At 37.0% G+C, this 27,410-nt stretch overlaps 4 protein-coding genes across 4 annotated transcripts; all 4 read right to left on the reverse strand.

Annotated features, from left to right (window-relative positions):
- Positions 1–3,278: 3,278 nt before the first annotated feature.
- On the reverse strand, positions 3,279–4,994 carry OCT59_008594 (uncharacterized protein; the record flags this gene model as incomplete). The annotated part of the gene is made up of 2 exons (XM_066142602.1): positions 3,279–4,120; positions 4,184–4,994. The coding sequence occupies 2 exons, from the start codon at positions 4,992–4,994 to the stop codon at positions 3,279–3,281; spliced, it is 1,653 nt and encodes a 550-aa protein (XP_065999467.1).
- Positions 4,995–17,330: 12,336 nt separating this feature from the next.
- On the reverse strand, positions 17,331–17,801 carry OCT59_008595 (uncharacterized protein; the record flags this gene model as incomplete). Its single annotated transcript, XM_025332654.2, has 1 exon — positions 17,331–17,801. The coding sequence occupies one exon, from the start codon at positions 17,799–17,801 to the stop codon at positions 17,331–17,333; it is 471 nt and encodes a 156-aa protein (XP_025169227.2).
- Positions 17,802–17,950: 149 nt separating this feature from the next.
- On the reverse strand, positions 17,951–20,052 carry OCT59_008596 (uncharacterized protein; the record flags this gene model as incomplete). Its single annotated transcript, XM_066142603.1, has 4 exons — positions 17,951–18,475; positions 18,572–19,581; positions 19,743–19,753; positions 19,931–20,052. The coding sequence occupies 4 exons, from the start codon at positions 20,050–20,052 to the stop codon at positions 17,951–17,953; spliced, it is 1,668 nt and encodes a 555-aa protein (XP_065999468.1).
- An 83-nt stretch (positions 20,053–20,135) lies between these two features.
- On the reverse strand, positions 20,136–22,660 carry OCT59_008597 (uncharacterized protein; the record flags this gene model as incomplete). The annotated part of the gene is made up of 3 exons (XM_066142604.1): positions 20,136–20,361; positions 20,455–21,805; positions 21,925–22,660. The coding sequence occupies 3 exons, from the start codon at positions 22,658–22,660 to the stop codon at positions 20,136–20,138; spliced, it is 2,313 nt and encodes a 770-aa protein (XP_065999469.1).
- Between the last annotated feature and the right edge of the window lie 4,750 nt (positions 22,661–27,410).

Raw genomic sequence — 27,410 nt, forward strand, 5'->3', positions numbered from 1 at the left:
AGTAACGGGGAAATGGGAATCAAAAAGGAAAATTGAATTAAACGTAATCTATATACAAATAAATTTTTCATAAAAGGGGAAGAAGAATTAGCTAACAAAAATAAATTAGTCAAGTGTATTTGTGATTGATGAAAAAATAAATTAATCAGTCCCAAGCCTTGAGATAAAAACAAGATAGAATCCGGGAGTACACGAGAAAAATTGGCCTTATGTTTAACCAAAGAACGGATACTACTGGTTGCCGAGGCACATTCAGATTCAGAGAGGTGAGTGGCTTGCATACGATATTCCAATTTCAGAATAAGGACGGTATTGTGCAGGTAAACAACTTGTTTAGCAGACAATTTGGCAGGGCGAACAATAGCCGCGAAGGAACTGCATTCACGAGCAACTTGCTTCTTGACAAAATCGCGAGAACCAGCGACATTGAACCAGACGCCCAGGAAGCGAAAAGAGCTATTCATGGAGATAGGCACGATAGAAATGGAAGGAACTTTGTTCAGTCCAGATAATTGCAAGTCAAACACGACTAGAGAAGGCGAAGAAACTGAAGTGGGAGGCAACGAGTTAGTAATAAAAACATATTTGTTGTGATTAGCGGAAGTATTATTAATTTGATAAAATTCTTCCGTAATAGAGAGCATCGATTCCATTCCAGATTTGGATGACGAAATTAAAGTAGAATCATCCATAAAGACCAAGTTGTTGATTTGTAATCCATCTGAATTTGCCTCAGCCAAGGGATTAGATAAAGAAGGAGCATGAAGTATATATGGATCCATCATTTCATTTTTAAGAACAGTCAATAAAGGGTCTATATATATAACCCAAAGTAAAGGAGAGATAACTTCGCCTTGATCTATACCAATACGAACGCGGTAAGAAGGAGTAGTTCCATGAGCAGTAAAAACGTGATTAGAGCGTTTCATAAAGAGGGATAAGATAAACTTGGTAGCCGAAGCAGGAAGTTTAATGCGTTCTAAAGCAAAACGCAACATCTTGAGATCAACCGAGTCGAAAGCCTTCGAAATATCTTGTGAAAGAATCCAAAGCGGTGATTTGTTGACATGAGCATCATGGATAATAGATTCAAGTACGACAATAGGATCGCGACAAAAACCACCAGGAAGACCGGCGAAGTTACCACCTTTAAGAACTTTATTCGAAGCCAAAATAGAAGCGAGACGATTATAGAAGAGTTTGACCAAAGATTTTCTAATTACTTCAAGCAAAGTAATAGGTCTTGTATTTTTGAGTTGACATTTCCATTCGTGAGGTTTAGGGATAGGAAAAACCATAGCTTGACGCCATAAATCGGGAATATCTGCAGTGCGAAGGCAAAATTGGACCAGAAGTAAAACCAAAGCTGAAGTGTTGGAACCCAAATGCTTAAGCATTTCATAAGTGATCATAGAAGGACCAGGAGCTTTATCATTCGGCATCGAAGAGACCGTAGACAACCATTCTTCAAGGTAGGAGGATCTAACAAAGAATTATAGATAGAAGAATCCACATCATCCATAGGACTATAAGCAGAAAACCATCTTTCAGGGAGAGCAGAAATATTATCTGGAGGAGATGATTTAATGGGTACGGAAGTCTGGAAGTGTTTGATAACAGCGCCATCAATATCGCGTAGGTCCGTCAATAGTTTTGGGTGTGTAGGATGGTCAATAAAGACACGGTCCAAGGTGATACGACGTCTTGTACATGAAAGGGCAGAATCAATGAATGTAGAAATGTCAGTTTCAAAGTTATTATCCCTATCATCCAATTTAGCACGAATGGAAGAATCTTGAAATTCTTTTTCTTTGAGAAGAAGGAGGCCGTGAAGGGCACTGGAGATAATCTTTAAAGATTTTAAGAGAAATTTAAAATCGTCTTGCCTACATGTGGACAAAAAAACAGGTAAAATAGGGGGAGAAGGAATAACCTTCTTATAAAAATGAAGAATTTTTTGAAGTCGAATGAAATGAGTGGACCAAGTACGTTCATATCTATTATAATATGTGGAAGGATATTTTTGCAATAAGCGTATCGAATGCAAAAGGCGACTGAGGAAACGATAATGTTGAGTCAAAGCTTCCAAGTCCTTGGGCACTGTAGGTATATGATGATTTCCAACTGTAACAGATGGAAGACAGGCATGAGCAGCTTTCACTATACGAGAATGTAAATATTCACATTGTTGATTGATGTGCCATGATGAGAAAGTCGATGGAGAAACGTCGCATAAAGAGTCAGTATGAGTAGAAAAGGAATCCCATTGTTGAGCAGTGACTGAATCAAATTTAAAAATGCGGCGAGTTCGACGTTGGAGTTGTTTAGCACGAGCGACCTTGATAGACACAAAAAAGAGTGAATCATCAAAATACGTGATGACAGGATTATGATCAGATGAGCAAGTATCTTGTGCATCAAATATATAGGAAGTGAGAGCAAAGCTCTTGAGCATAGGACAAGACCAAACATAGTCTATACGAGTGATTTGATCATCACGGTGAAAGGTGCCTAAGGAATCAGAAGCGTTAACAGGAATAGTTTCTTCATAACCATGTGATAGAAGATGATGTAGCAAACGATAAGCTCATTGAGAGGCAATAGAAGGGCGATTAAAGTAAATAGGATAATAAGTATCAAGGTGCATATTAAAATCGCCACAAATGGCGTGATAAAAATTATTTTGTTTGGTTTGCACCAATAATTGCAATAAAAAATCAATGGTTTCTGATCGTAATTTAGAATCAGAAACAGGGGGAATATAAATAACAAAATGCGCAATTTAATGTTGCCTTTAAAATAAAGGTCAACAGATAAAATACGCGAGAAATGTGAAATGAAATCTTGCACATGGGAAGTAAAGGATTTTTCAATAAAAAGGGAAACGCCACCAGTGGATTTAACTTGTTTGGTATTATCTAAATCAGATGAAAAGACAGTATAATTAGGAAGGCGTTTAGATAGAAAGTGAATTTGTTTAGGGGATAAATGGGTATCTACAATACCACCAAATGAAATATGTTTAAGATTGAAAAAATTTGAAATTTGTTCAATCTTAACTTGACTATTATGACGAAGACCATTAACATTAAAGGATGAAATATTAAAAGAATTGAGGATAGGGGAAGAATTTAAAGAAGTAAATAAAGATTCATGTTCTGAAAAATTATAAATGTCTGCGGGGTTGGGTGGGTTATGAACAAATGTATCATAATTAAAATTGTCAGTCATTAGAACACATTGATAATAATAAACGGGGAAAGGAGTTGAGAATTCAGTTATTGCGAAGGAGCTGAAGCTCGATCGGAGGGAGAACCACCAAGAGAAGCAATAAAACTTTGAATGGAACTAGTGAGCGATTGTAAAGTATCTTTAATCGCTTTTTGATCTTGAATAACAGAGTTCAATTCGTCTTGTGGGGAAGGGTTAGAAGTGGATGCAGGAGCAGAGTGCGAAGCTTTGTTAGATGCAGATTTATTGGAAGAGGATTTCATTGGACCAGAAGATAAGGGAGCATTGGGATGCTGGATTAAGGTACCAGTGGATTCGGGAGGGTCTTCTTCCATTCGATCAGGTTCAGGAATGACAACAGGTGTAGACGGAAGATTAATGCCTAAATGGGCTTCTATAGCAGAAAGCCGTTGGTTGTTGAGTTCAAGGGTTGAAATGCGGAATTCCACACGAGCAACATCTTGTTGAAGATTCTTCAAAACATTAAGGATGTTGAAAGCAGCTTCAAGGGCACTAGAAGAATTCGGATCAGGGAGGGGAGTGCGAGTACTGGACGAAAATGAAACAGATCGATCTTTGCCTTTTCGATTGTTGGAGGGTGTACGTCCATGAGCAGTTGAGGAGGAACCAGCTGAATCAGAGGAGGAGGGTTTGGTATTTTTATTGTGATTGGTATTATTAGAGTTAATGGAGTTGGAATTAGAACGTTGGGCAGAGGTAGAATGATCACGGGATTTAGATCGAGAGCGAGATCGAGAATTATTACGAGGGGTTCTTTGTTGAGCAGGTCTTTGACCAATGTTGAAACGTTCTTTAAGGGCGGCAACAGGGTCACATGTACGTGAGCGACCGTGGCGTTGATTGAGTGGGCAGGAGGTAGGAGCACAACCTAGTTTACCACATCTGTGGCAAAGAGCTTTCGAATCGTTCGATGTTCCCCATCAAAGAGTACGGCCTTGGAATCCAATTGTTTGCTCCATAGCGGCGTCCATTGTCGCTTGTGAGTTAAAAGTAACATAAGCCCAGGGCTTGGGTTTATATGAATTTAGGGAAAGAGGAATGTTAATAGCTTTGGCTCTATATTCTTTAACGAGCGGAGCGAGATGGATATCTTTAGTGTTAGCAGGGAGACCGGAGAGAACTGCAACGAATTCTCGATGAGCAGCTTTTTGATCCACTGAATAATGACAGGGAGTAACGCGTAAGCAGGTGGAAAAACAATAAACTGCCCATTGGGTGGTAAAACGGGAGATAGCATCAGCATGATCATAAACGATGCGGGCTTGTTGCATTTTGGCACCTTTTCTTGAATAGAGATGGAGGGAGAGCAAATTGCCGAATTTCTTGAAGTAGGATTGGAGTTGAGGCTTTGTGATGAAGAACGGTATATCGGTGACTTGGATGGCACGGAGATCTTCATCAGATCGGAGTTGTTTCGGGTCGTACAAATGGAATTGTAGGTCCGGAAATTCAGAGTGCGTACCACTGACACACATGTCACGAGCTTCCGCAGTTTGAAAGTTAATGATGAGACGTTTAGCGTCCCCTGAACCAGTCATACGCGCACGACCGGTATATGATTCATAAGTTTCTAAAAATAAATTGTTAACGGCCTCTATGATTGCCTTATTAGTTTTAAGTTTCTCAAGAGTTTGGGGAGCGGAGTTGGGCGCAGCTGCAGCCAGGAAATCTTGACGATTAATGGTAATAGTAGGGGAGGGATCGACAGCCTGATCGGGCGATGTACCATCATTCTCGTCCATATTAAGGGACGCGTTAGGGGATGAGTTATTTTCTTTGTTTTGAGGTGCATGAATAGACGCGTTAGCTTCAGAAGACGCGTCTTGGCCAGGCGCAGTGGGCGCAGCAGAATTATTCGGGGTAGAAGCTTGAGTATTTTCTTGAGAGGTGCTGCGGGAATTATTTTGTTGAGGAATAGCGGTCGAAGTTGAACCAACTAAACCACCGTCAGCCGGCGCGTCGGCAATGAAATCTTCATAGTCTTCATCCATGGAGTCTTTTGTGAGTATACGGGAATGCTTTTGAGAAGCGTTATTACTATCAGAGCCAGTATCAGAGAGTTGCTTTTTGTTGTTATTTTTCTTTTCTTGACGAGCAGCCCTATTACTATTAGGATTGTAGCTGCCGCCACCTCTTTTAGCAAGGTTTTTAGACATGTTAGAAGGTATAAGTTGGGTAAAATATAAGAGTTGTTAGTACGAAGATATATAAATTTTCTTTCCGAAAATTTTTGGTCAATGGATCGGCGGTAAGAGTAGGCAGATCCTTATCATCAGTCCTTATCAAAAAATACAAGAAAACCTGATGATAAGATTACATGGTTATCAGTCCTTATTAAAGTAAACATAGCTTGAGCTTGAATTTTATTAATTAATGCTGAAGTGACTTTAGAGAAACACAGAGTGATCTAAAAAGCACTCCAACAAGTGCAGAATTAATAGAAAAACAAAGAACAAATAATCTTCCAAAATTACATATAAGAAAAGCTAAGATTAAAAACCCCACCCTCTCTATATAAATAACTACAGCTACTCCCCCCAAATATATTTCAAAATGAGTAAAGTCGACTATGCTATACGTAACCCATCCAGCGCCATACCCATTCCTAGAATCGGTAAAGAACCTCTGAGCTACCATTAGCACTATCAGAAACGCATAAAATTCAATTTCCCCTATTTGACTACATACTATGGATAACAAACCTATTTCACAAAGACCTCTGGGAACTTTTTAGTGTCGTGCAGTCCAGCCGATGGGGAACTTTTTAGTGTCATGCAATCCCCGAAGGGATACCCACCTCATTTCGAACGATCCCAAACGGAGGACACCCACCTCATTGCGAACGATCCTTCGATCTAAAATCTACCTAGATAAGTCAATCCAATGATAGTCCAACATGTGACCACCATGATCGGTATACTACAAAAACTGCGGTACCCAACCTGTCACCCCCTTATCACCCGAATGATCATTGATTTTGAAAATTAGTAACACCAAGCCACCATGACGATCAAATTTTCCAGTATCCCCCCACCCCCCAAAGAAAATAAGGTTACACTGAAAAAGTGACCAAGAAAAACAAAAAGCAAAAAATAAAGACATAAACCTCAGGAAAACTCAAAGTGCAATGAGAAAAACCTGAGTAAAAAACACCAAACATACACCTCAACTCCGTCTCCTTATATTAGAAGACTAACTCCCCAGTTAACAACATCAACTAGCAAGAAATACGTTGGTCAGGAGCTCCTTCTAAGAAATACCGGTCCGGCCTGCGAACCACTTGGCCAGTTAGACTTTAAAGGAGTAGAAACCAAGACGCACTACTTTTCAACCTTTCAGAAAGCCCAGGGGAACGTTTGTATGGAACTGCCATCTTACAGTATTATTGGTAACTCCAAGACTCATGATAACGGTCCTAACTCAATATAAGCCATAAGGAGTTCAGGCGAAACTAAAGACCTCCGTAATAACTTCACATAATGTCGAAAAGTCCTTTTACTATCACTCAAGGCAAAAAATCCTCATATTTTTCATCCATAACTTCATGGGAAAAAATGGGCAGAGCCCAACGGGGGAGAAAGTACGATGATCTTTCATCAGTCCTTGTCATCAGTCCGTATTAAGGCAAACATGGCATAGTAGCCTTTATTTTTATTAAATTTATTTAACGAACTTACAAAAATAAAATAAAATTTTCAAAGTACAAAAAGAAAAATAAAATTAACTAAAAACAAAACTATATAGTCTCCAAAATAGTAATAAAGCTATAAAATTAATTCGAAAAGGAAAAAATCGCATAACACTAAAACTATCCTGATCCCCCACCTAGATATATTCCAACCTAAGAAAAAGCAACTATGCAAACAAACCAACGAACAATGCGCCCATTATTAAAATCGACACACCACCCTGCTAAAGCTGTTAGTAAGTTACACCGTTAGACGACCCATAAAGCCCGAATAATGATTAAACCAAGGCAAACCATATATCATCGAGTTCTTCAAATAATCAACGTCGGAGTCACGTGCGGCGTCGGAAAGGGTCAGAGGAGGTAAAGTTGAGAAAGGTAAGTACGTGGACTTTGGCAAATTAGAAGGCCGAGAAAGTTTAAGTTTTTGAGTGATATTCATCGCATCTTCCCATTTGGATTTGTCATAGGAGCGCGGTAGCCAAATTCGTTTCTTGATCTTTTGGATAAAGTGATTGTGGATGGCAGAGATAACCTTCATCGCTGAGTTTCGTGGAACAGAGAGTTCGTCAAAGTATTCGACAAAGGATTTTGGAAGGCAGCCACGGACAAAACTATATCCCAGTAAATAGTTTTTGTATAAATTTGTACCAAATGGGCTCATCCATATATAATTGGCTCTAGATTGGCTTAAATTTGGATTATTTTTTGCATAAATTTGAGCTAATTTCGAGCCAATGAGCCCGTTTGGTATAAATTTACACAAAAACTATTTACTGGGTATGAGGCCCAATTCGATGAGGAAAAGGACCAGCAAGGAAGAGATTCAAATTTGTTAATAATTAAAGAGGGATCTTTATAAACGAGATTACCAGCTTCTTGGAGTTTGTTGATAAAATGTTTTTGGTATGAAAGGAGAATTTGTTCTATAGCACTTCGTCTACATTTGCATATAAACAAGTGCATGAAGTCTTCCTTGGAGTCAAGGCATGAACGACATGATAAAATGTCAATATATAAGTCCGGGCGAATTCTTTTAAGATGTTCCAAGGTAGGTAAATCTTCCAAAAAGAGTTTGAATTTGAAGGTGTGATGAAAGGAAGCATGAGCACGAGTAAAAGATGCATCATGTTGAGGTTCAGAGTTTAATGAGAACCAGGTAAGATCCCAATCAATCACGAAATCTGAAATGGAAGATAAAGTAATGGTAAAATTAAACCGCGATAAACGTGTTAATCTATGCATCCACAGCATCTGCGAGTATTGCTTGAAGAGGCGTCGAGGGTTGAATTAGCATAAAATGTCATCATAATATAATACAAAATCATGAGGAGATACTTGATCCAGATCAGAAAGAAGAATTGCTGAGGAAGAAGTATGTGCAGAATTGGCCAAGGAGTCTGCGTAGTCATTATAAAAATTACTAGAGTGACCTTTCACTTTAACTGCCATAACGGATAAGGACTTGGATGAAATAAGATGCTCAATAATAGCCCAGAGTTCAAAATTGGTGGTCTTGTAATAAAGCCTACTATTGGAATAAGAAGAAGTAGCGCATAGACGAAGACCATCTATGGCAGATTGCGAATCAGTATAAATAGTGATCGTTGAAGAAGGAGGAACAACTGTAAGGGTAGCATGTATAGCTGCGATTTCAGCTCTTGTAGAGGAAGGCCAATTATAAAAAATTCCATGAGCATGAGCAGCGATAGATTGGAAAAAACCAGCGCCATCTAAGACTTGAACCCAAGACCAACCCATTGAAACATTAGGAGTGCCAAGGTTAATTAAAGAACCATCAGTATAAAAACAATAATGGTTGTCAGGAGGAGTCGCTAACAAAGAAGCAGCAAAAGCAAGAGAGGCGGCCGAGCCCAAAGAGGGAGGAAGAGGAGGAGAAGAAAGAGTAGCCACATCTACTTGTGAAAGTTAGGTTGAACGTCCAGACGACCATAATATGAAGTTACAGTCTCGTCAAGGTCCGCCCAAGTAAAGGGAGAAGTAATAATGGTGGTGTCATGTCTAATATGCTTCTGCGTCGTTGGAAGAATCAAAGATCTAAGAGGAGAAAGCTTTGGGATGATACATAAAGGAGTAACATCTGTTGGGTTGCTTTTAGTATGGGTAACCGGTACATGTCTAGAACAACCAGGACAAGGAGAAAGCGTGATAACATCATTAGATTAAGTCACACAATCAGAGGTCCAATGGACAATCTTGCAGGAGTATTGTTGTTTGCTGAGTTGTTTTCCAAAAAGAGGAGAACCATCTTCATCCAAGGTTACAATCCATTTCATGGATTTTCTAGAGGAGCCAAAAGCAGGAGTCAAGTCGATTTTGGAAGGAACAGCATCAGAAGAAAATTGATCCAAGAGTAAAGAGTTGGAGTTAGGAACAGTGACGTGTTCGTGAATGTCACTGAACCACTTATGTGGGAGGACACGATAATCTTTTCTACTTGACAGATTGAATAGGTATACATTCCAAGTGATCATATGGGTTCCATGAGGCGTGATGAATTGGGATAAGTAATATAGTTGCAAACTTCTCAGATGTCAGAAGTAAGATATAAAGATATTTGGAGTCATAACATCAAATAAGGGCGTATGACCATCAGATATAGTAAGGTCTGGCGAAGTTGAAAGTTGTGAACGTGACAACCTGAAAGGAGTGGTGGTCAGGAGAGCGATAGTGCAAGCGATATAATCCTGTTTAAAAGCAAAAAGTTTGGACCATATAGTCCAATCTTTAACTAACAATGGGGAAATAGGAATCAAAAAAGAAAATTGAATTAAACGTAGTCTATATAAAAATAGAATTTTCATAAAAGAAGAAGAAGAATTAGCTAATAAAAATAAATTAGTTAAATGTGTTTGCGATTGATGAAAAAATAAATTAATTAATCCCAGGCCTTGAGACAAAAACAAAATAGAGTCAGGGAGTACTCGTGAAAAGTTGGCCTTATGTTTAACTAAGGAACGGATACTGCTGGTTGCCGAGGCACATTCAGATTCGGAGAGGTGAGTGACTTGCATACGATATTCCAATTTCGGAATAAGGACAGTATTGTGTAGGTAAACAACTTGTTTTGCAGACAATTTGGCAGGGCGAATGATAGCAGCAAAGGAGTTGCATTCACGAGCAACTTGTTTCTTGACAAAGTCGCGAGAACCAGCGACATTGAACCAAACGCCCAGGAAGCGAAAAGAGCTATTCATGGAGATAGGCACAATAGAGATGGAAGGAACTTTGTTCAGTCCAGATAATTGCAAGTCAAACACGACTGGAGAAGGCGAAGAAGCTGAAGTGGGAGGCAACGAATTAGTAATTAAAACATATTTGTTGTGATTAGCGGAAGTATTATTGATTTGATAAAATTCTTCCGTAATAGAAAGCATCGATTCCATTCCAGATTTGGATGATAAAATTAAAGTGGAATCATCCATAAAGACCAGATTGTTGATTCGTAGTTCATCTGGACTGGTCTCAGCCAAGGGATTAGATAAAGAAGGAGCATAAAGTATATATGGATCCATCATTTCATTCTTAAGAACAGTTAATAAAGGGTCTATATATATAACCCAAAGTAAAGGAGAGATAACTTCGCCTTGATCTATACCAATGCGAACACGGTAAGAAGGAGTAGTTCCATGAGCAGTAAAAACGCGATTAGAGCGTTTCATAAAAAGAGATAAAATAAACTTGGTAGCAGAAGCAGGAAGTTTAATGCGTTCTAGAGCGAAACGCAACATCTTGAGATCAACCGAGTCGAAAGCCTTCGAAATATCTTGCGAAAGGATCCAAAGCGGTGATTTGTTAACATGAGCATCATGGATAATGGATTCGAGTACGACAATAGGGTCGCGACAAGAACCACCAGGGAGACCTGCGAAGTTTCCTCCTTTAAGGACCTCATTTGAAGCCAAGATGGAGGCGAGACGATTATAAAAGAGTTTGACTAGAGATTTTCTAATAACTTCAAGTAGAGTAATCGGCCTTGTATTTTTAAGTTGACATTTCCATTCATGAGGTTTGGGAATAGGGAAAACCATAGCTTGACGCCATAAATCAGGAATATCTGCATTGCGGAAGCATGATTGGACTAAGATTAAAACCAAAGCTGAAGCGCTGGAACCTAGATGCTTAAGCATCTCGTAAGTGATCATAGAAGGACCAGGAGCTTTGTCGTTAGGCATGGTAGAGACCATAGACAACCATTCATCAAGGGTAGGAGGATCCAATAAAGAATTATAAATAGAAGGGTCCACATCATCCATAGGACGATAGGCAGTAAGCCATCTGTCAGGAAGAACAGAAATATTATCTGGAGGAGATGATTTAATGGGAACAGAGTTCTGGAAATGGTTAATAACGGCGTCATCAATATCGTGTGGGTCCGTCAATAGTTGTGGTTGTGCAGGGTGGTCGATAAAGACACGATCCAAAGTAATATAACGTCGAGTCCTTGAAAGAGGAAAATCAATAAATGAGGAGATATCAGTTTCAAAATTGTTATCTCTATTATCCAATTTAGCACGAATAGAAGAATCTTGAAAATCTTTTTCTTTAAGGAGAAGAAGGCTGTGGAGGGCACTGGAGATAGCCTTTAAGGATTCTAATAAAAAATTAAAATCGTCTTGCCTACATGTGGATAAAGAGGTAGGTAAAATAGGGGGAGAAGGAATAACCTTCTTATAAAGATAAAGAATTTTTTGAAGTCGAATGAAATGAGTGGACCAAGTACGTTCATAACGATTATAATATATGGAAGGATATTTTCGCAATAAGCGTATTGAATGCAAGAGACGGCTAAGGAAACGATAGTGTTGAGTTAAGGCTTCCAAATCCTTGGGCACCGTAGATATATGTTGGTTTCCAACCATAACAGATGGAAGAGAGGCATTAGCAGCTTTCACTATTCAAGAATGTAAATATTCGCATTGTTGATTTATGTGCCATGTTGAGAAAGTGGATGGAGGAATGTCGCATAAAGAGTCAGTGTGAGTAGAAAAGGATTCCCATTGTTGAGCAGTGACTAAATCAAATTTAAATATGCGGCGAGTTCGACGTTGAAGTTGTTTAGCACGAGCAACCTTGATGGATGCAAACAAGAGTGAATCATCAAAATACGTGATGATAGGATTGTGATCAGAAGAGCAAGTATCTTGGGCGTCGAATATATAGGAAGTAAGAGCAAAGCTTTTTAGCATTGAGCAGGACCAAACATAATCTATGCGAGTAACTTGGTCATCACGGTGAAAGGTGCTTAAGGAATCAGAAGCGTTAACAGGAAAAGTTTCTTCATAACCATGAGATAAAAGATGATGTAATAAACGATAAGCTCGTTGAGAAGCAATAGAAGGGTGATTAAAGTAAAGAGGGTAATAAGTATCTAGGTGCATATTAAAATCACTACAAATTGCGTGATAAAAATTTTGTTGTTTGGTTTGCACCAATAATTGTAATAAAAGATTAATGGTTTCTGATTGTAATTTAAAATCAGAAATAAGGGGAATATAAATAACAAAAATGCGCAATTTAACGTTGCCTTTAAAATAAAGGTCAACAGATAAAATGCGTGAGGAATGTGAAACAAAATCTTGTACATGGGAAGAAAGGGATTTTTCAATAAAAAGGGAAACGCCACCAGTAGATTTAACTTGCTTAGTATTATCCAGATCAGATGAAAAGACAGTATAATTAGGAAGGCGTTTAGATAGAAAGTGAATTTGTTTGGGGGATAAATGGGTATCTACAATACCACCAAATGAAATAAGTTTGAGATTGAAGAAATTTGAAATTTGTTCAATTTTAACTTGACTATTATGACGAAGACCATTAACATTAAAGGATGAAATATTAAAAGAATTGGGAATAGGGGAAGAATTTAGAGTAGTAAGTAAGGATTCATGTTCTGAAAAATTATAAATATCTACAGGGTTGGGGGGGTTTCGAACAAATGTATCATAATTAAAATTGTCTGACATTAGAGCACAATGATAATAACGAACGGGGAAAAGAGTTGGGAAATTAGTTATTGAGAAGGAGCTGAACCACCAGCTCGATCGGAGGGAGAACCACCAAGAGAAGCAATGAAACCTTGAATGGATCCAGTGAGCGATTGTAAAGTATCTTTAATCGCTTTTTGATCTTTAATAACTGAATTCAATTCGTCTTGCGGGGAAGGGTTAGGATTGGATACAGGAACAGAATGCGAGGCTTTGATAGGTGTAGAGTTGGGGGAAGAGGATATCTTTGGACCAGAAGACAAGGAAGCATTAGGGTGTTGAATTAAGGTACCAGTAGTTTCTGGAGGGTCTTCTTCCATCCGGTCAGGTTCAGAATTGACAACTGGTGTGGAGGGAGGATTAATGCCTAAATGGGCTTCTATAGCAGAAAGCCGTTGGTTGTTAAGTTCAAGGGTTGAGATGCGGGATTCCACACGAGCAACATCTTGTTGAAGGTTTTTCAATACATTAAGAATGTTAAGGGCAGCCTCAAGGGCACTAGAAAAATTCGGATCAGGGAGTGGAGCACGAGCATTGGATGAAAAGGAAACAGATCTATCTTTGCCTTTTCGATTGTTGGAGGGCAAACGTCCATGAGCAGTTGAGGAGCTGATGGAACCAGAGGAGGAGGAGTTGATGTGATTATTACGATTATTATTATTAGAGTTATCAGATTTGGGATTAGAACGTTGAGCAGAGGCAGAATGATCCTGGGATTTAGATCGAGAGCGAGAGCGGGAATTATTTCTCAGTGTTCTTTGTTGAGAAGGTTTATGGCCAATGTTGAAACGTTCTTTAAGTACAGCAACAGGGTCACGTGTTCGTGAATGACCGTGATGTTGATTGAGCGGGCAGGAGGTAGGAGCACAACCGAGTTTACCACATCTGTGGCAAAGGGCTTTCGAATCGTTGGATATACCCCATCTAAAAGTACAACCTTGGAAACCTATAGTTTGCTCTATAGCGGCATCCATTATCGCTTGTGAGTTGAAAGTAACATAAGCCCAGGGTTTAGGTTTATATGAATTTAGGGAAAGAGGGATGTTAATAGCTTTAGCACCATGTTCTTTAACTAATGGAGCGAGATAAATATCTTTAGTGTTGGCGGGAAGTCCTGAGAGAACAGCCACGAACTCTCTACGAGCAGCTTTCTGATCTAAAGAGTAATGACAAGGGGTAACGCGTAAACAAGTGGAAAAGCAGTAAACTGCCCATTGTGTCGTGAAGCGGAAGATAGCATCGGCATGATCATAGACGATGCGGGCTTGTTGCATCTTAGCACCTTTCCTTGAATAGAGATGGAGGGAAAGTAAATTGCCGAATTTCTTGAAGTATGATTGGAGTTTAGGTTTTGTGATGAAGAATGGTATATCGGTGACTTGGATGGCACGAAGATCTTCATCAGATCGGAGTTGTTTGGGGTCATATAAATGGAATTGGAGGTCCGGAAAATCAGAGTGCGTGCTATCAACACACATGTCACGAGCCTCCGCAGTATGAAAGTGAATGATAAGACGTTTAGCGTCCCCTGAACCAGTCATACGAGCCCGACCAGTATACGATTCATAAGTTTCTAAAAATAAATTGTTAACGGCATCAATGATTGCCTTATTAGTTTTGAGTTTCTCAAGAGTTTGGGGAGCAGAGTTGGGTGCTATCGCAGCCAGGAAATCTTAACGATTAATGGTAATAGTAGGGAGGGATCGACAGCCTGATCAGGCGATGTACCATCATTTACGTCCACATTAGGGGACGCGTTAGGGGATGAGTTATTTTCTTTGTTTCGAGATGCATGAATAGACGCGTTAGCTTCAGAGGACGCATCTTGGCCAGGCGCAGTGGGCGCAGCAGAATTTTTCGGGGTAGAAGCTTGAGTATTTTCTTGAGAGGTGCTGCGGGAATTATTTTGTTGAGGAATAGCGGTCGAAGTTGAACCAACTAAACCACCGTCAGCCGGCGCGTCAGCAATGAAATCTTTATCCATGGTAGAGATGGTCAGTCGGTCCTGCGGTCTTTGATCGGTCCTGATCGGTCTTTAGGAAATTTTTGGAAAAGTAATAAGGCTGTGCTTCCAATTTTTTTGTAGCACAACAGAACTGATTAAAGACCAAAAAGTGGTAAATTTTGGTCTCAATCTAATCACCCAATTTAGAGCTAGGCAGGTTTTTATTTTGCCAAAACCAGTATTTTTTGCTTTTTTCGGTCTTTTTCCAATTTCGCCTCTGCTGGTCTTAAAAAAAGAAGTATAAAGGCCAAATTTTGACATTTATTGGTCTTTAGCCATACTTGCTGCGCCTTAAAAATTCAAGGGTGCATTCCTTATAACTTTTCCAAAGACCGGGCAGGACCGTCCAGGACCGAAAGACCGACTGACCATCCTTAATCCATGGTGTCTTCAGTAATAGTACGGGAATGTTTTTGAGTAGTGGAATCACTATCAGAGCCAGAGTTATTGGAGAGTTGTTTTATCAGTCCTTATTAAAAAATGCAAGGATACTTAATGATAAGGTTACATGGTCATCAATTCTTGTCGAAAAAATGCAAGGATACCTGATGAATATGTTACTGGGTTATTGGCCTAGAATGCATTCATGGAAAAACTATGGATTATATTATATTATATTACAGAAAATGTGAACAGGGTTCATGTCACGTGATACCCTGAACAAATGTGTAGAGTGTCACGTGATTTCATGCAGTACGTAGATCATTTCCTTTTTGGGTGATACCCATTCCACAAAAATCGATTTTGGTTAAAATGCGTTTGGAATCTTGTGTAACATAAATTTCCTTTTTCGGTAATTCGGGATTACGCGGTAATGCCGGCCAGATCTATACACGTGACATCCAACGGACGTCCGGGAGGTGTCAGGTGGTTTACACTTATAATATAAAAAAAAAATATAAATCTGCGAGTACAAAATGCTTACTCCTGTTGAGTCCATTCGTTCCACTCCCAGTTCAATCCCCAAAGGTCGCCTCCCCATCTTTGTTCACTTAATACATATTCTATGGTTTCCCTTTCCTGGGGTCTACAACCATTCCATTCCTAAGCATTTTCTCCATAATATAAATAAAGCTGATTCTCGGTAAGGCAGTCTATCCATCCTTTATAAGAGTAAATTACACTTTCAAATGTTATCCAGTCAATATTATCTTTTTCATACTGCTTTCCGACAGCTCAGATTTCCCAGTACATATTCCCGATTATAGTGGCATAAATTTTCCACCTCTTATATGCTTCTTGACGAACATCCTGCCACCACACACTATCTACTTTACTTGCTGCAATAAGGTCAGTATCCGGGATCTTTGCGACAATGTGTTCGACTATTTCTACTGGTAATCGGTAAAGCTCTGCATGAGCCGAGCTGGCTCGACGAGCTGGCTCAAGCTTTTCAATCTGAGCCGAACTGAGCCACGATTAAATTGGCTCAGGTGGCTCGCGAGCCAGCTTGAAAAGAGCTCGAGCCGGTAATAGGCTCGGCTCAAAAGCTCGAGCTGGCTTGAGTTATCATACAAAAAACGTTGCGAAAACATTTTTTGTATAATATTATATTAAAAAAACATTTCGCAACATTTTTTTAAATTCTTTAATGAAAACATTTTTTTCACAATATTATATTAGAAAAAAATGTTTCGCAACGTTTTTTGTATAATATTATATTAAAAAAACGTTTTGCAACGTTTTTTTCACAATATTATATTAGAAAAAAATGTTTCGCAACATTTTTTTAAATTCTTTAATAAAAAACGTTGCGAAAACATTTTTTCCACTATATTATATTAGAAAAAATGTTTCGCAACATTTTTTTTAATTCTTTAATAAAAAACGTTGCGAAAACGTTTTTTTCACAATATTATATTAGAAAAAAACGTTTCGCAACATTTTTTTTAATTCTTAGTAAAAAAACGTTGCGAAAACGTTTTTTTCACTATGTTATATTAGAAAAAAATGTTTCGCAACATTTTTTTAATTCTTTAGTAAAGAAACGTTGTGAAAACGTTTTTTTCATTATATTATATTAGAAAAAAACGTTTTGCAATGTTTATTTCAATGCTTCAATAAAAAATGTTGTGAAACGTTTTTGTGAAGATAAAGCTTGAGCCTGGCTTGGCTCGAGCTATGATTTTTATGGCTCAGCTTGGCTCACTTTAGCTTGAGCCAAAATTTTTATGGCTCAGCTTATTCTGGCTCAGGCCAGAATTTTTTTTTTCGAGCTGAGCTGAGCCAGACTGTGGCTTAGCTCAAGCTGGCTCATGCGGAGCTTTAGTAATCGGTCCAACATGATGTTATGTTACTTATACTATAGCTATCTTCAATTACTGTATGCCCATTACACATGGATAAAAAATATAAACTAAATTCATATAGGAGCCGCTTATGCAAGAAGTTCTGCTAGGGTTTTCTCAGCCTCATTCATAGTGACTGCTCGCTTTGGGGGACCTGTTGATGAGTCCTTAGTCACATTATAATACAACTCGAAGAGGGCCTCAAGTTTGTCTAGAAGAGCTTGTTTATTCTTGTATGATTCATGAATCTTTGCTATCTTAGCAGTATATGCTGCATTATCTGGGAAGAGTTTTCTGGCCACGAACTTCACATATGATACAGGAGACTTTGCTGTCTGGATTCTCTTGATATACTTCACATGATCCTGGACAAGGTAGCTGGTTTTGCTAAACCCAGATACTAATGCGACTACTATAGTGTCTTTCAATGCACGGATAATCTTGAGGACAGTTTCATCAGAGACAATGGTGAACTGATTGTGTGATACATCATAAATAACTTCATCACTAATGCTGTCAGTGCTGTTAATAATGCTTGCTAATTCGGTATATGTTGACATGATTCCTTATACTTTTTTGTACTTTGTAATAAATAGGAATCTTCAAATTGACTTTACATTCAAGCAAGAAAAAATATATATACCTACTGTAAATCCAACCGCATTCTTGGCAATCATGTCCAAATAACCTTGTTTGCATTTTTCACATGTCAGTATCCTGCGGTTTCAAACTTGAGAGCTTTCAATGCTTTGGATGCATTTTCTGGACAAGTGATAAGTGTAGGACTACTCGGCTGTTCCTCTAGAATAAATCCATCTGTATAGATGTGTCGTACTTTATCCTTATATGGTTCTAATAACTCTGAAGTCGTCTTCCGTCTATGTGCTAATAAGAATGGAGCGATCCTGGGATACTCACCTTTGAAGGGACTACCTGGGTTTGTGAACTGGAATCGCCACTGGTCAGATCCTACTGGTATGATGGAGTCAAGTGTGTGGCCTTCCACAAACTTGAATGGATTTGTTTGATCTGTGGTGAGTGTCTTGTAATTGCATTTTCTCTGGCAGAGTGCTCCCCATAATGTATTGAGAACTCTCTTTGCAACACGACCGGCCACGCCACCCTGGTTCTTTATATTGAAGAGAAAGTGGACATACTCACCAAATATTACAGTCTCAGGAATTCTTGCTTCTCTGTCATATATCAAGGCATTTGGCTTTCCATCCTGGATTAACTGTATATCAAGACCAAGTTTCTTTGCTCGTTGTAAGTCAATGAATGTATAGACTCCCCTCTTATTCTGTCAGAAGAGAATGTCATTACCACTTACCTTAGCACGAAATAATCCATACAAGGCATAACCTCTGTGGTCTATAAAGTTTTTGAGTATTTGAAACTTACCTTGTTGGATTGGAAAGTTTGCATTCGATTGCTGAATACTTGGATACAAACTTGTCACATCGTATTGTCTTCCATAGCCCTTCCATTCATTATCTGCCCAGATAAGACCTCCTATTATTGCATCACTTATCCACTCTGCTTCGACTGGATCAAGAGGATCATTAGCTGGAACTCCTACACTAGACCGTTCGAAAAGCCAGAGAGCAGTTCTCTTGTACGACCAGTTGTGGTAAGATAAGTCGATTCCTAGACCGAACTTCTTTGTAGCCTGTAGGAAGGAATCCCGCTCTTCATGGATCCTCTGGTATGTTTCCTCAAGTGTTTCATATATTCCAGTTTTACAATTCTTCTCAATAGGGATGAAGGAGTAACTATCAGAGTTCTTACCTTTCTGAAACTGTCCAACTGTGAGAGACTTAACTGTCTTACCATTGTATATTGTTACTACATTATTAACCCCATCTTCACGATAAACAAAAAGAGACTTTTGTTTTCTATTTAATTTACTAGGGTGGAGTCTTCCGGAATTCAGTGCAAGAGAGTAGTGGCTTTCAGACAGGATGAAAGTTGCACGTCTGTCAGATTTGCTCTTGGAAATTCGAGTAGAATCCCCTACAATATTAAGTGCAAGGCTTCCTGCAAGTTGTTCAACCTTATCCATATATGAGACTGGAATTGGAGTATCACGATTGAGATCTAATGCCTTTTTGATATATTCGGGCTTCTTTATAGTCTCAGGTATTTTAGAGAATATACCATAGATATGCTTTAGGCATTCATACAGGCAATCATTTAGCTTCCCATTGCATCCTCCTGCAGTCGGTGGAGCATCTCTCACATAAATTATGAATCGTTCAAAGTAATCAGGATCTGCATCATCTGGTAGTTGTGCTTCATCATAATGGTTTAATAGTGAAAAGAGGCTGGCTGGTTGGTTTCCTGATGTCCATCCACCAGGTTTTCAGCACTGGTAAAAAAATGGTCTATCCTACACATATCCTACACATATCTTACATATATCGGGTACTCAAAATGTAGAAAATCATACACAAATAATACACATATCATACACATATCGGGTACTTATATATATAGTATACCTATCAGGTACCTGATATATGTATAATATATATATTAGTACCCGATATGTGTATGATATGTGTATTATTTGTGTATGATTTTCTACATTTTAAGTACCCAATATGTGTAAGATATGTGTAGGATAAATCATTTTTTTACCAGTGCAGTTTTCATAGGGAGCAGGATCTGAAATTTATGAGTTAGATACCGGGATTGGAGTTGCTGTCCAAGTCTTGCTATTGCTCCTCTAGAAAATCTTGCGCCTGAATACTGTAGTTCTTTGATATCTGGTCTTGTAGGTAAAGCACGTGCAATTTTTGAATAGGCCATTTGATATAACTATGAATTGTATTCAATTGTAATATAGGTTTTTTATATAAAAAATATAAGATAACTAAGAGGCGCTTATCTTATTAAAAGGAGTCGATCATATCACAGGCCTCATCAATATCCAACTCGTCTACAAATCCATTAGCAGCCTTCCACTGGCATTCCATATCGGTCTTTGGACGCTTCTCTGGGATTTCTCGTGCCTTACCTTTATTCATCTTCATAGTTTCATAACCAGAGGTGGTAGGAATAATCTCAGCATTACGATCCTCCTTGTATACTCTTATTATATTTGCAAGTTCTTTACGGCTAGGTGTTTTAGGTAAGTTCCCATTATATTCGATCCAGTCCTTGAAGCGGTCTACTACCTCCTAAGGTAGTACTGGTACTTGTCCTCAATACGCGTTGTGGGACATTCCCTCTACTTCAAACGTGAGTATTTCCCAGTCATAGTCATCTGACGCGTCTTGGTACTTAGCCCATAATTCCTTACCTGTATTATAGAGATCATTGAAGACCTGGTCCTTTGAATTCTTGACCCATGGCTTACGATCCCATTGGCACCTTTCATGCCAAACCCAGTGTGCTTGAGTACCTTCCTTTGGTTCAGGATCCCGGTTGACTTCTAGCTCTGTGTCGGGTTCTGGGATAGGTTGCTCTTTGAGAGTCAGTTCTACTACAGGTTTTGTAGAAGATTTGGAATCTGCGAGAGATTCAGATTTTGCAGAAGATTCTGCAGGTGACTCGGGTTGTTGCTCAAGAACTGGGTTAGCGGTTATAGAATCTGAGTCAGATAGCAAGTCATCTAAAACGTCGTAGTCATCATCAGCTTTAAATGCAGGTTCCTCAGCAGGTGGCTCATTTTCTTGATCAGGTTCTTCATCAGATAGATAACAGTCTGAGAAACTGTCTATAATTTCATCAGTATTTGACACTATGGGAGCTGGAGATTCCTCAGGAATAGGATCATCATTGATGACAGGTGCGGGTTTTACCTTCAAGCAATCAGGTTTAAGTGGTACTGGTGGAGGAGCCTTTTTGGCAACTGATTGCTCTTTGATAACAGGTGCAGGTTTTTCCTCAGCAGGTTTCTCTTGTACGTCTTGTGGATTATTAGCAGGAATACTATATATATTTGCCAAGAACTTCTCTAAGGCTTTGGGATCAGATGCGGGTTTCTCAGGAGTATCTATATCAATTCCTTCTATATCGATTTCATCTGTTTCATGTATCCAGTTTTTGCCAAGAAACTTCTTGTATAGATCCTCTCTGGATATACTGTAAACTTGTGGTGTTGTTTTACCTATATGCATTTTTTTACTTTTTATACTTAACTCATTTGATAGGATTCTGGAGGCATTGATCTTTGATAGGGGTGAAATGCAATGAGTTTCACAGTATGAAGTATATACCCTATAAAATTCTTGAACAGGTAGGTCATTTATATGATTTTTTACTACAAGGTAAGTGTCCTTTATGAATTGAAATAGGGGTGGGAGAGTCGATATGATGTGATCCTGCTTAGATGTTGTCATAGGTGGTGGATTCCCATTGAAGTCTGGATAAGCATCTGCAATGGCTCTCAAGTAAGCGTATTTCATAGCGTTACCAAGTTTCTTAAAGTAGTTGAAATCTCCCTTGCGGGATGGTGACACATCTAAGAACACTGTGCGCCTATCGTCATTCTCCACTCTGAGAGCATTTTCATTGGTGAGTACAATGGTGGATATAAAGTTTTGTAATGTGTTGGCATCTTATATTTTTCATGGATTTCCATTATGTCGCCTATTACCTTATCCTTCAACGATTGATACAGATTATTCCACTGGCTTTTTTCTGTAGGCATTTCCTCGAAGAGGAGAAGAACCTTACCCTGTAATTGCCCATTGAAACTTCCAAGAATCGTTTGAGAATCGCTGGTCTTATAAACAAGTTGAGTACCTAAGACACTACGTTGAATGAAATCTGTTATAATACTCTTACCCCAACCCTGTCCGGATTTCAGATAGAGAATCGAATACATTTTCCTTCCAGCAGACACACTGGCCAACCACTTGATGATATACTCAGTAAGATTCCAATCGCCTGAACACCAGATATCCTGAATGTGGGAGAAAATAAATTTAACTGCCTGATAGGTTGTAGACTTAAAAGTGAATATTAGACGCAGGATATGGAGGAATCCTGGGAAGATATTGAGATAAAGTTGGCCACCTAGTTTAAAGATACGGGATTTTTGAAGGTCACAGGTAGCTACACATACAGTACTATATTCAATCATAAACCATTTGTTGATATTGAATTCAACCTTTTGTGAAGGACCTTGTTCGAATTGTGTGTAAAAGACTTTGGTAATTGGACGGATAAGTTTATTAATATTTTTATCAGGGATGTGCTCGAGGTTTTTGATTTCTGACCGCCACATGAAGACTCCATGCGGGTTGGAGCAGGGGATAAAGTAACTGCAAAGATAAAGTTTAGCTTGATCAAGGTCACTCATACTTTTAGCAGTGTTAATGAGCCATTTAAGCTCATCAATACTAAAAGCCTTCTTCTGTTCACTGAACTTGGGGATAACTTGAGCTTGAGTGCTAGTTTGGGCAGTCATTTTTTGTTCTATCAAATCGAGTACTAATTTATAGTTACCTAATCTTCAATTGCCGAATATTTTTTCCAAAGATCTGCACTCTTACCTGGTTACCCTCCTGTAGTCCTGCAGTCCTGCAGTCCTCCGATCATACCTGGTTATCTTCTAGGGGTAAAAAAAAAACTATAAACCACAAACCTTTACGACTGCTCTAAATCTTTTCTTCCCCTTTTTCAATCCACATATATCTAGTGAAATCCACACTGCTCAATAGCTCACCTTACCATACAATGCTCTTTTCTAGCTTCCAATAACTCTTTACAAGCCTTTTGATATGCCTTCCATTTAAGCTCATGAAGTTCACGACTTCCAATACCCTCCTCCTCAAATGATTGACCAAGATCATCCCCGCTTTTTCCTTCTTTTCTACTGCCCTATCGTATGCCTCCTCGGTTTTTTTATGCCGCTTCCAGAGTACTTGTTCAGCTTCGGCTCTCCAGATTGGGCTGACTTCTAAAAGATGTGGCCCGAAATTGCTACTTGGAATGCGTTCCAGGATATGGCTTACAAGTTTGGGGATTACTGATACTGCGTGCAGAGTTTGACAGCTTTTTAGGATTTCCCTATTGATAGCCATAAGATCAGAGACTGTGCAGCTGAAGATTGTTGCTAACTTTTCTGCGGTATACATGTTGTTTGTTTTTATAGGTTACTTATAGTATACCCATTGTTCAATTACTTATTTTTTCTGATGGGGGCGGGACGGGGTTGGTCTTACTGGCTCTATAGACCTTCTAGGAGCTTACCTGTTAATCTACCTGGTTTGCTATCTCATTAGCTTATACAGATAATCAGACGGAATCCTGTATGTGTGGAAGATGTTCCAGATGTGGAAGATCTGGGGGTAAAATCAAAACTTTTTTCTGGGGGAATCCCTCTCCTGATATTTTTAAAACATCCTTCACATCCTCCACATCCTCCACACTCTTCTGATTCCCTCTTATTTTCCTCTCTTTTCCCTTATTTTATCCTTTTTTGTTATATATTTTTGTGAAGGATCTATGTGGAGGATTGTGGAGGATATATGGGGGATTACTAAGCCCCGTAGGGGTTATATAGGTACTGCGACGGGTCGTAGACCCAGAGGTGAGTGGTGCTTGCACCTCCCACATTCAGCCCGATGATGGTATAGATTAAATAATACTAGACCAATCACATTATTGGAAACAGCTAGAAAAGTTATGATGAAAATAATTACAAAACGTATCTCGAAGATAATAGTAGAACATCAAATTTTGCAAGGTTATCAATACGCGAGTTTACCCCTAAATTCAACTTTTGAACCATTACGGATAATTAACGAGATAATTCAATATAGTAATAAATGTGATAAAGAATTATGGATTCTTGCTCTTGACATGTCAAAGGCTTATGATCAGATTAATATTTTTATGCTTGAAAAAGTGATGAAAAGAATTAAATTTCCAGTAGAATTAATTAATTTATTAACAGGTTTATCGATTAGACGGAAAAATAAAGTTTTTACACCTTATGGTTTAACGGACACTTTTGATATGCAATGCGGGATTGATCAAGGGGAAATAATTTTGCTGCTTTTATGGATTATTTACTACGATCCTTTATTAACAAAAATCAAGAACTCAAATCTAGAATATGATATAGATGGTGTTAAAGTTAATAATATTTATGAAAACATCGAAGAAAAAATTAATTTTAACTTTCTGGGTTTAGCGTATATGGATGATGATACAAATTTCATGGCTGGAAACCAGGAAAATTTAGAAAAATTTTATCAATTGCTGACACCTTTTATAATCTTAATGATATAAAAATTAATAAGGATAAATCTGAATTATTGTTAAGAAAAAAATATATCCCAGAATCGTTATCTTTGAGTTTTGGAAAATCGATAGTTAATATTAAACCTACTAGTCAAACAGGATCAATTAGACTTCTAGAAGTTTGGTTCAATGCTTTCAATAGAAGAAATCATGTAATTTATCAAATTAAACATAAGATTAATAACTGCTGCGATTCAATGATGTTAAGAAAAAAATTAACAGATAAACAAATGGTTTATATTTTTAATGTCTTAATCATACCAAGAATTGAGTATAGAGCACAACTAATCATTTTATCAGAACAAGAATGTAACAAATTTATGGCAAAATTTCGTATTTTATTTAAACATAAGTTAAAATTTATGAAAACTACACCAAATTTAATAATTCATTTAAAAGAGATGTTTAATGTTAAAAATATTGAGGATAACCAATTACAAGCAAAAACAACTAATTTTATCTTACAAATCAATGATAAAAATGAATTAGGAATGATCACAAAAATTCGTTTATATAATCTTCAACAATTGTTATTTTTAAACGATAATCCTATTTATTTATTAAAAGAAAAAGATATTATTAGATATAAAAAAATTTTTATGACGCAATTAAAAAATCATTATATATTAGAGTGTATTAAAAAGTATTAAGAATCAAAATTTTAGCATTGCTATTAATGATACAATAGACAAAATGGAAATAATTGGAGGGAATATTTTAATTAAAGATATTTTACCTGAAGAAATTTATTTTAAAAATTTACGATCGATAAAAAAACTCAATATTATGTTTGCAAATCAAATTTTGACATTAGATGGGAAAATTTTATTAACGTTAAAAGAAATTTTGGGAAAACGATTTAAAAAATTTTTTAGTCCAAATAGATCTTTAATTGAAAAAAGTTGGAAAATTATAGAAGATTGTCTTTTAGATAACAATGAAGTAATAAAGAGACAAATTTCTATTGAAGCTAAGAATAAATAGGCATTAGTTTCGCTCATAACTTAAAAGGAACAATTCCAACTAAAATGAATTCAGAACCTATAAATAATGGTTTTGTTTTTGGAAAAAAGAAGGTTCATAACGATATAATTTTGGTTTATGGAAAAAATTATAATTTGGGATCTTATGATATAGTATTGGAACATTATATAACGGTTAATAACCCAGATGATTTATTTATGGGTTTAAAAAAGTGTTTAGGATGTGTTTTGGATGAAACAAGCAACTTTGGACACCTTGAAAGAATATATAAGAAAAGTAATTGTTTAGTTAAATTAAGAATAGAAGATGTTTATTTTCTCAAAAATTATTTAAATTCACATGCAATGATAATACAAGAAACTGATTCATATATAGTACCAGATATTATTCAATCACACATTGAGTCAAATATATGGCATGAACATAAATTTATTATAGAACCAACGCTTTTTAAACAACATGATATTAGATTAAATATTTTTGATTTCAATATGCAAAAATCAACGCAAAATTGTATAGAAAAATATGTTAAAAAAGAAAAATTTAATAAGAACTTAACAATCAAAAGGCTAAACGTTATTAACTCCAAATTAATACAACAACATGGAGAACAAATTTTCGTATATATAGATGGTTCTGTTATAAATAATGGGACAGAAAATATCAATGGAATGGCTGGTTTACATTTTTACGATAAAGATCATAAATTAATTGAAGAATTTTACGTTAATATTGAACATTGGATTTCTCCAAGTAAAGCAGAAGTGACAAGTTTTATACTCGCGTTGCTTATCGTTCATAATATTAATAATATCGAAATAATTGCAGATAATGAATTTATCTTAAATTGTTTTAATGAAATAATAGGCAAAACTGAAATTTATAATACACGTAAATTATTAAAAACGCAAAATAACATTTATATTTGGGCTTTAATTCAACAATTTATAGATTTACATGAGATAATTATACCGACAATCACGAAAATTAAAGCACATAGCGATAATATATATCATAATTTTTTAGATCAACAAATTAAAAATCGATATTCAGATAGGAATAGTTTATATTCGGTTAATTTTAATTTTTTCAACTTGACAAAATAGAATATATGCTTACATGGAATAATATTATCATCGAAAAACCGATTAGACATTTTATATGATATTATAACGAAACTTTAAATTTAGAAAAATTTTTTAATCTTTGGAGAAATCGAAAATATACTTTAGATAGTGTTGAATGGGCAATTACATTCGAATTTTTAAAGGAAAATGAAAATGCTTTACAAACTAATTTCCGTACTACGAAAAGATGTCGTTATAAGATCTAAAATTTAATCGAAGAAATTCCGACCGTAGAACATCGTAAATTATCCAATTTTGATATATATAAGGATTGGAAATTAGGGATTGGAAAAGATTCGATTAAAATCGTATCTATCGAAAATCGACAAAAATCGATTTTAAATCGATTATTGAATAAAAATCGAATCTATTTATTGTGGCGCAGTATCGTTAATAAATGTTTATTAATGACACAAGTTAGCATTTTGCAGTATTAAACAAGGAAGTATTACGTCATTACGTGATGAAGCAGACGAACTCTTTGTTAGAATAATATGTATTACATCATTTGTAATCAAAATATCAAAAATTTTTTTTAAAGTAACTTTTAAAATGTAATGAAATTTTTATTTGCAGATGCTTTAAAACGTCGAAAAATTTCTATAGCTTCTAAACTAAATACTTACACGTCTATAATGATAATAATAATAATTTATTAATTAAAGATACGTTTTATTGATTAAAAATATAAATATTAACAATTTTTATTTATTTATTTATTTATGGAAATAACAGAAATAATGAAAATAAAACGAAGAGAATGTGCAATAACAAAAAGAAGAGTAAGAAACAAAATAT

This window comes from Rhizophagus irregularis, chromosome 16 (assembly GCF_026210795.1).
Source record: "Rhizophagus irregularis chromosome 16, complete sequence".
Classification (NCBI taxonomy): domain Eukaryota; kingdom Fungi; phylum Glomeromycota; class Glomeromycetes; order Glomerales; family Glomeraceae; genus Rhizophagus; species Rhizophagus irregularis.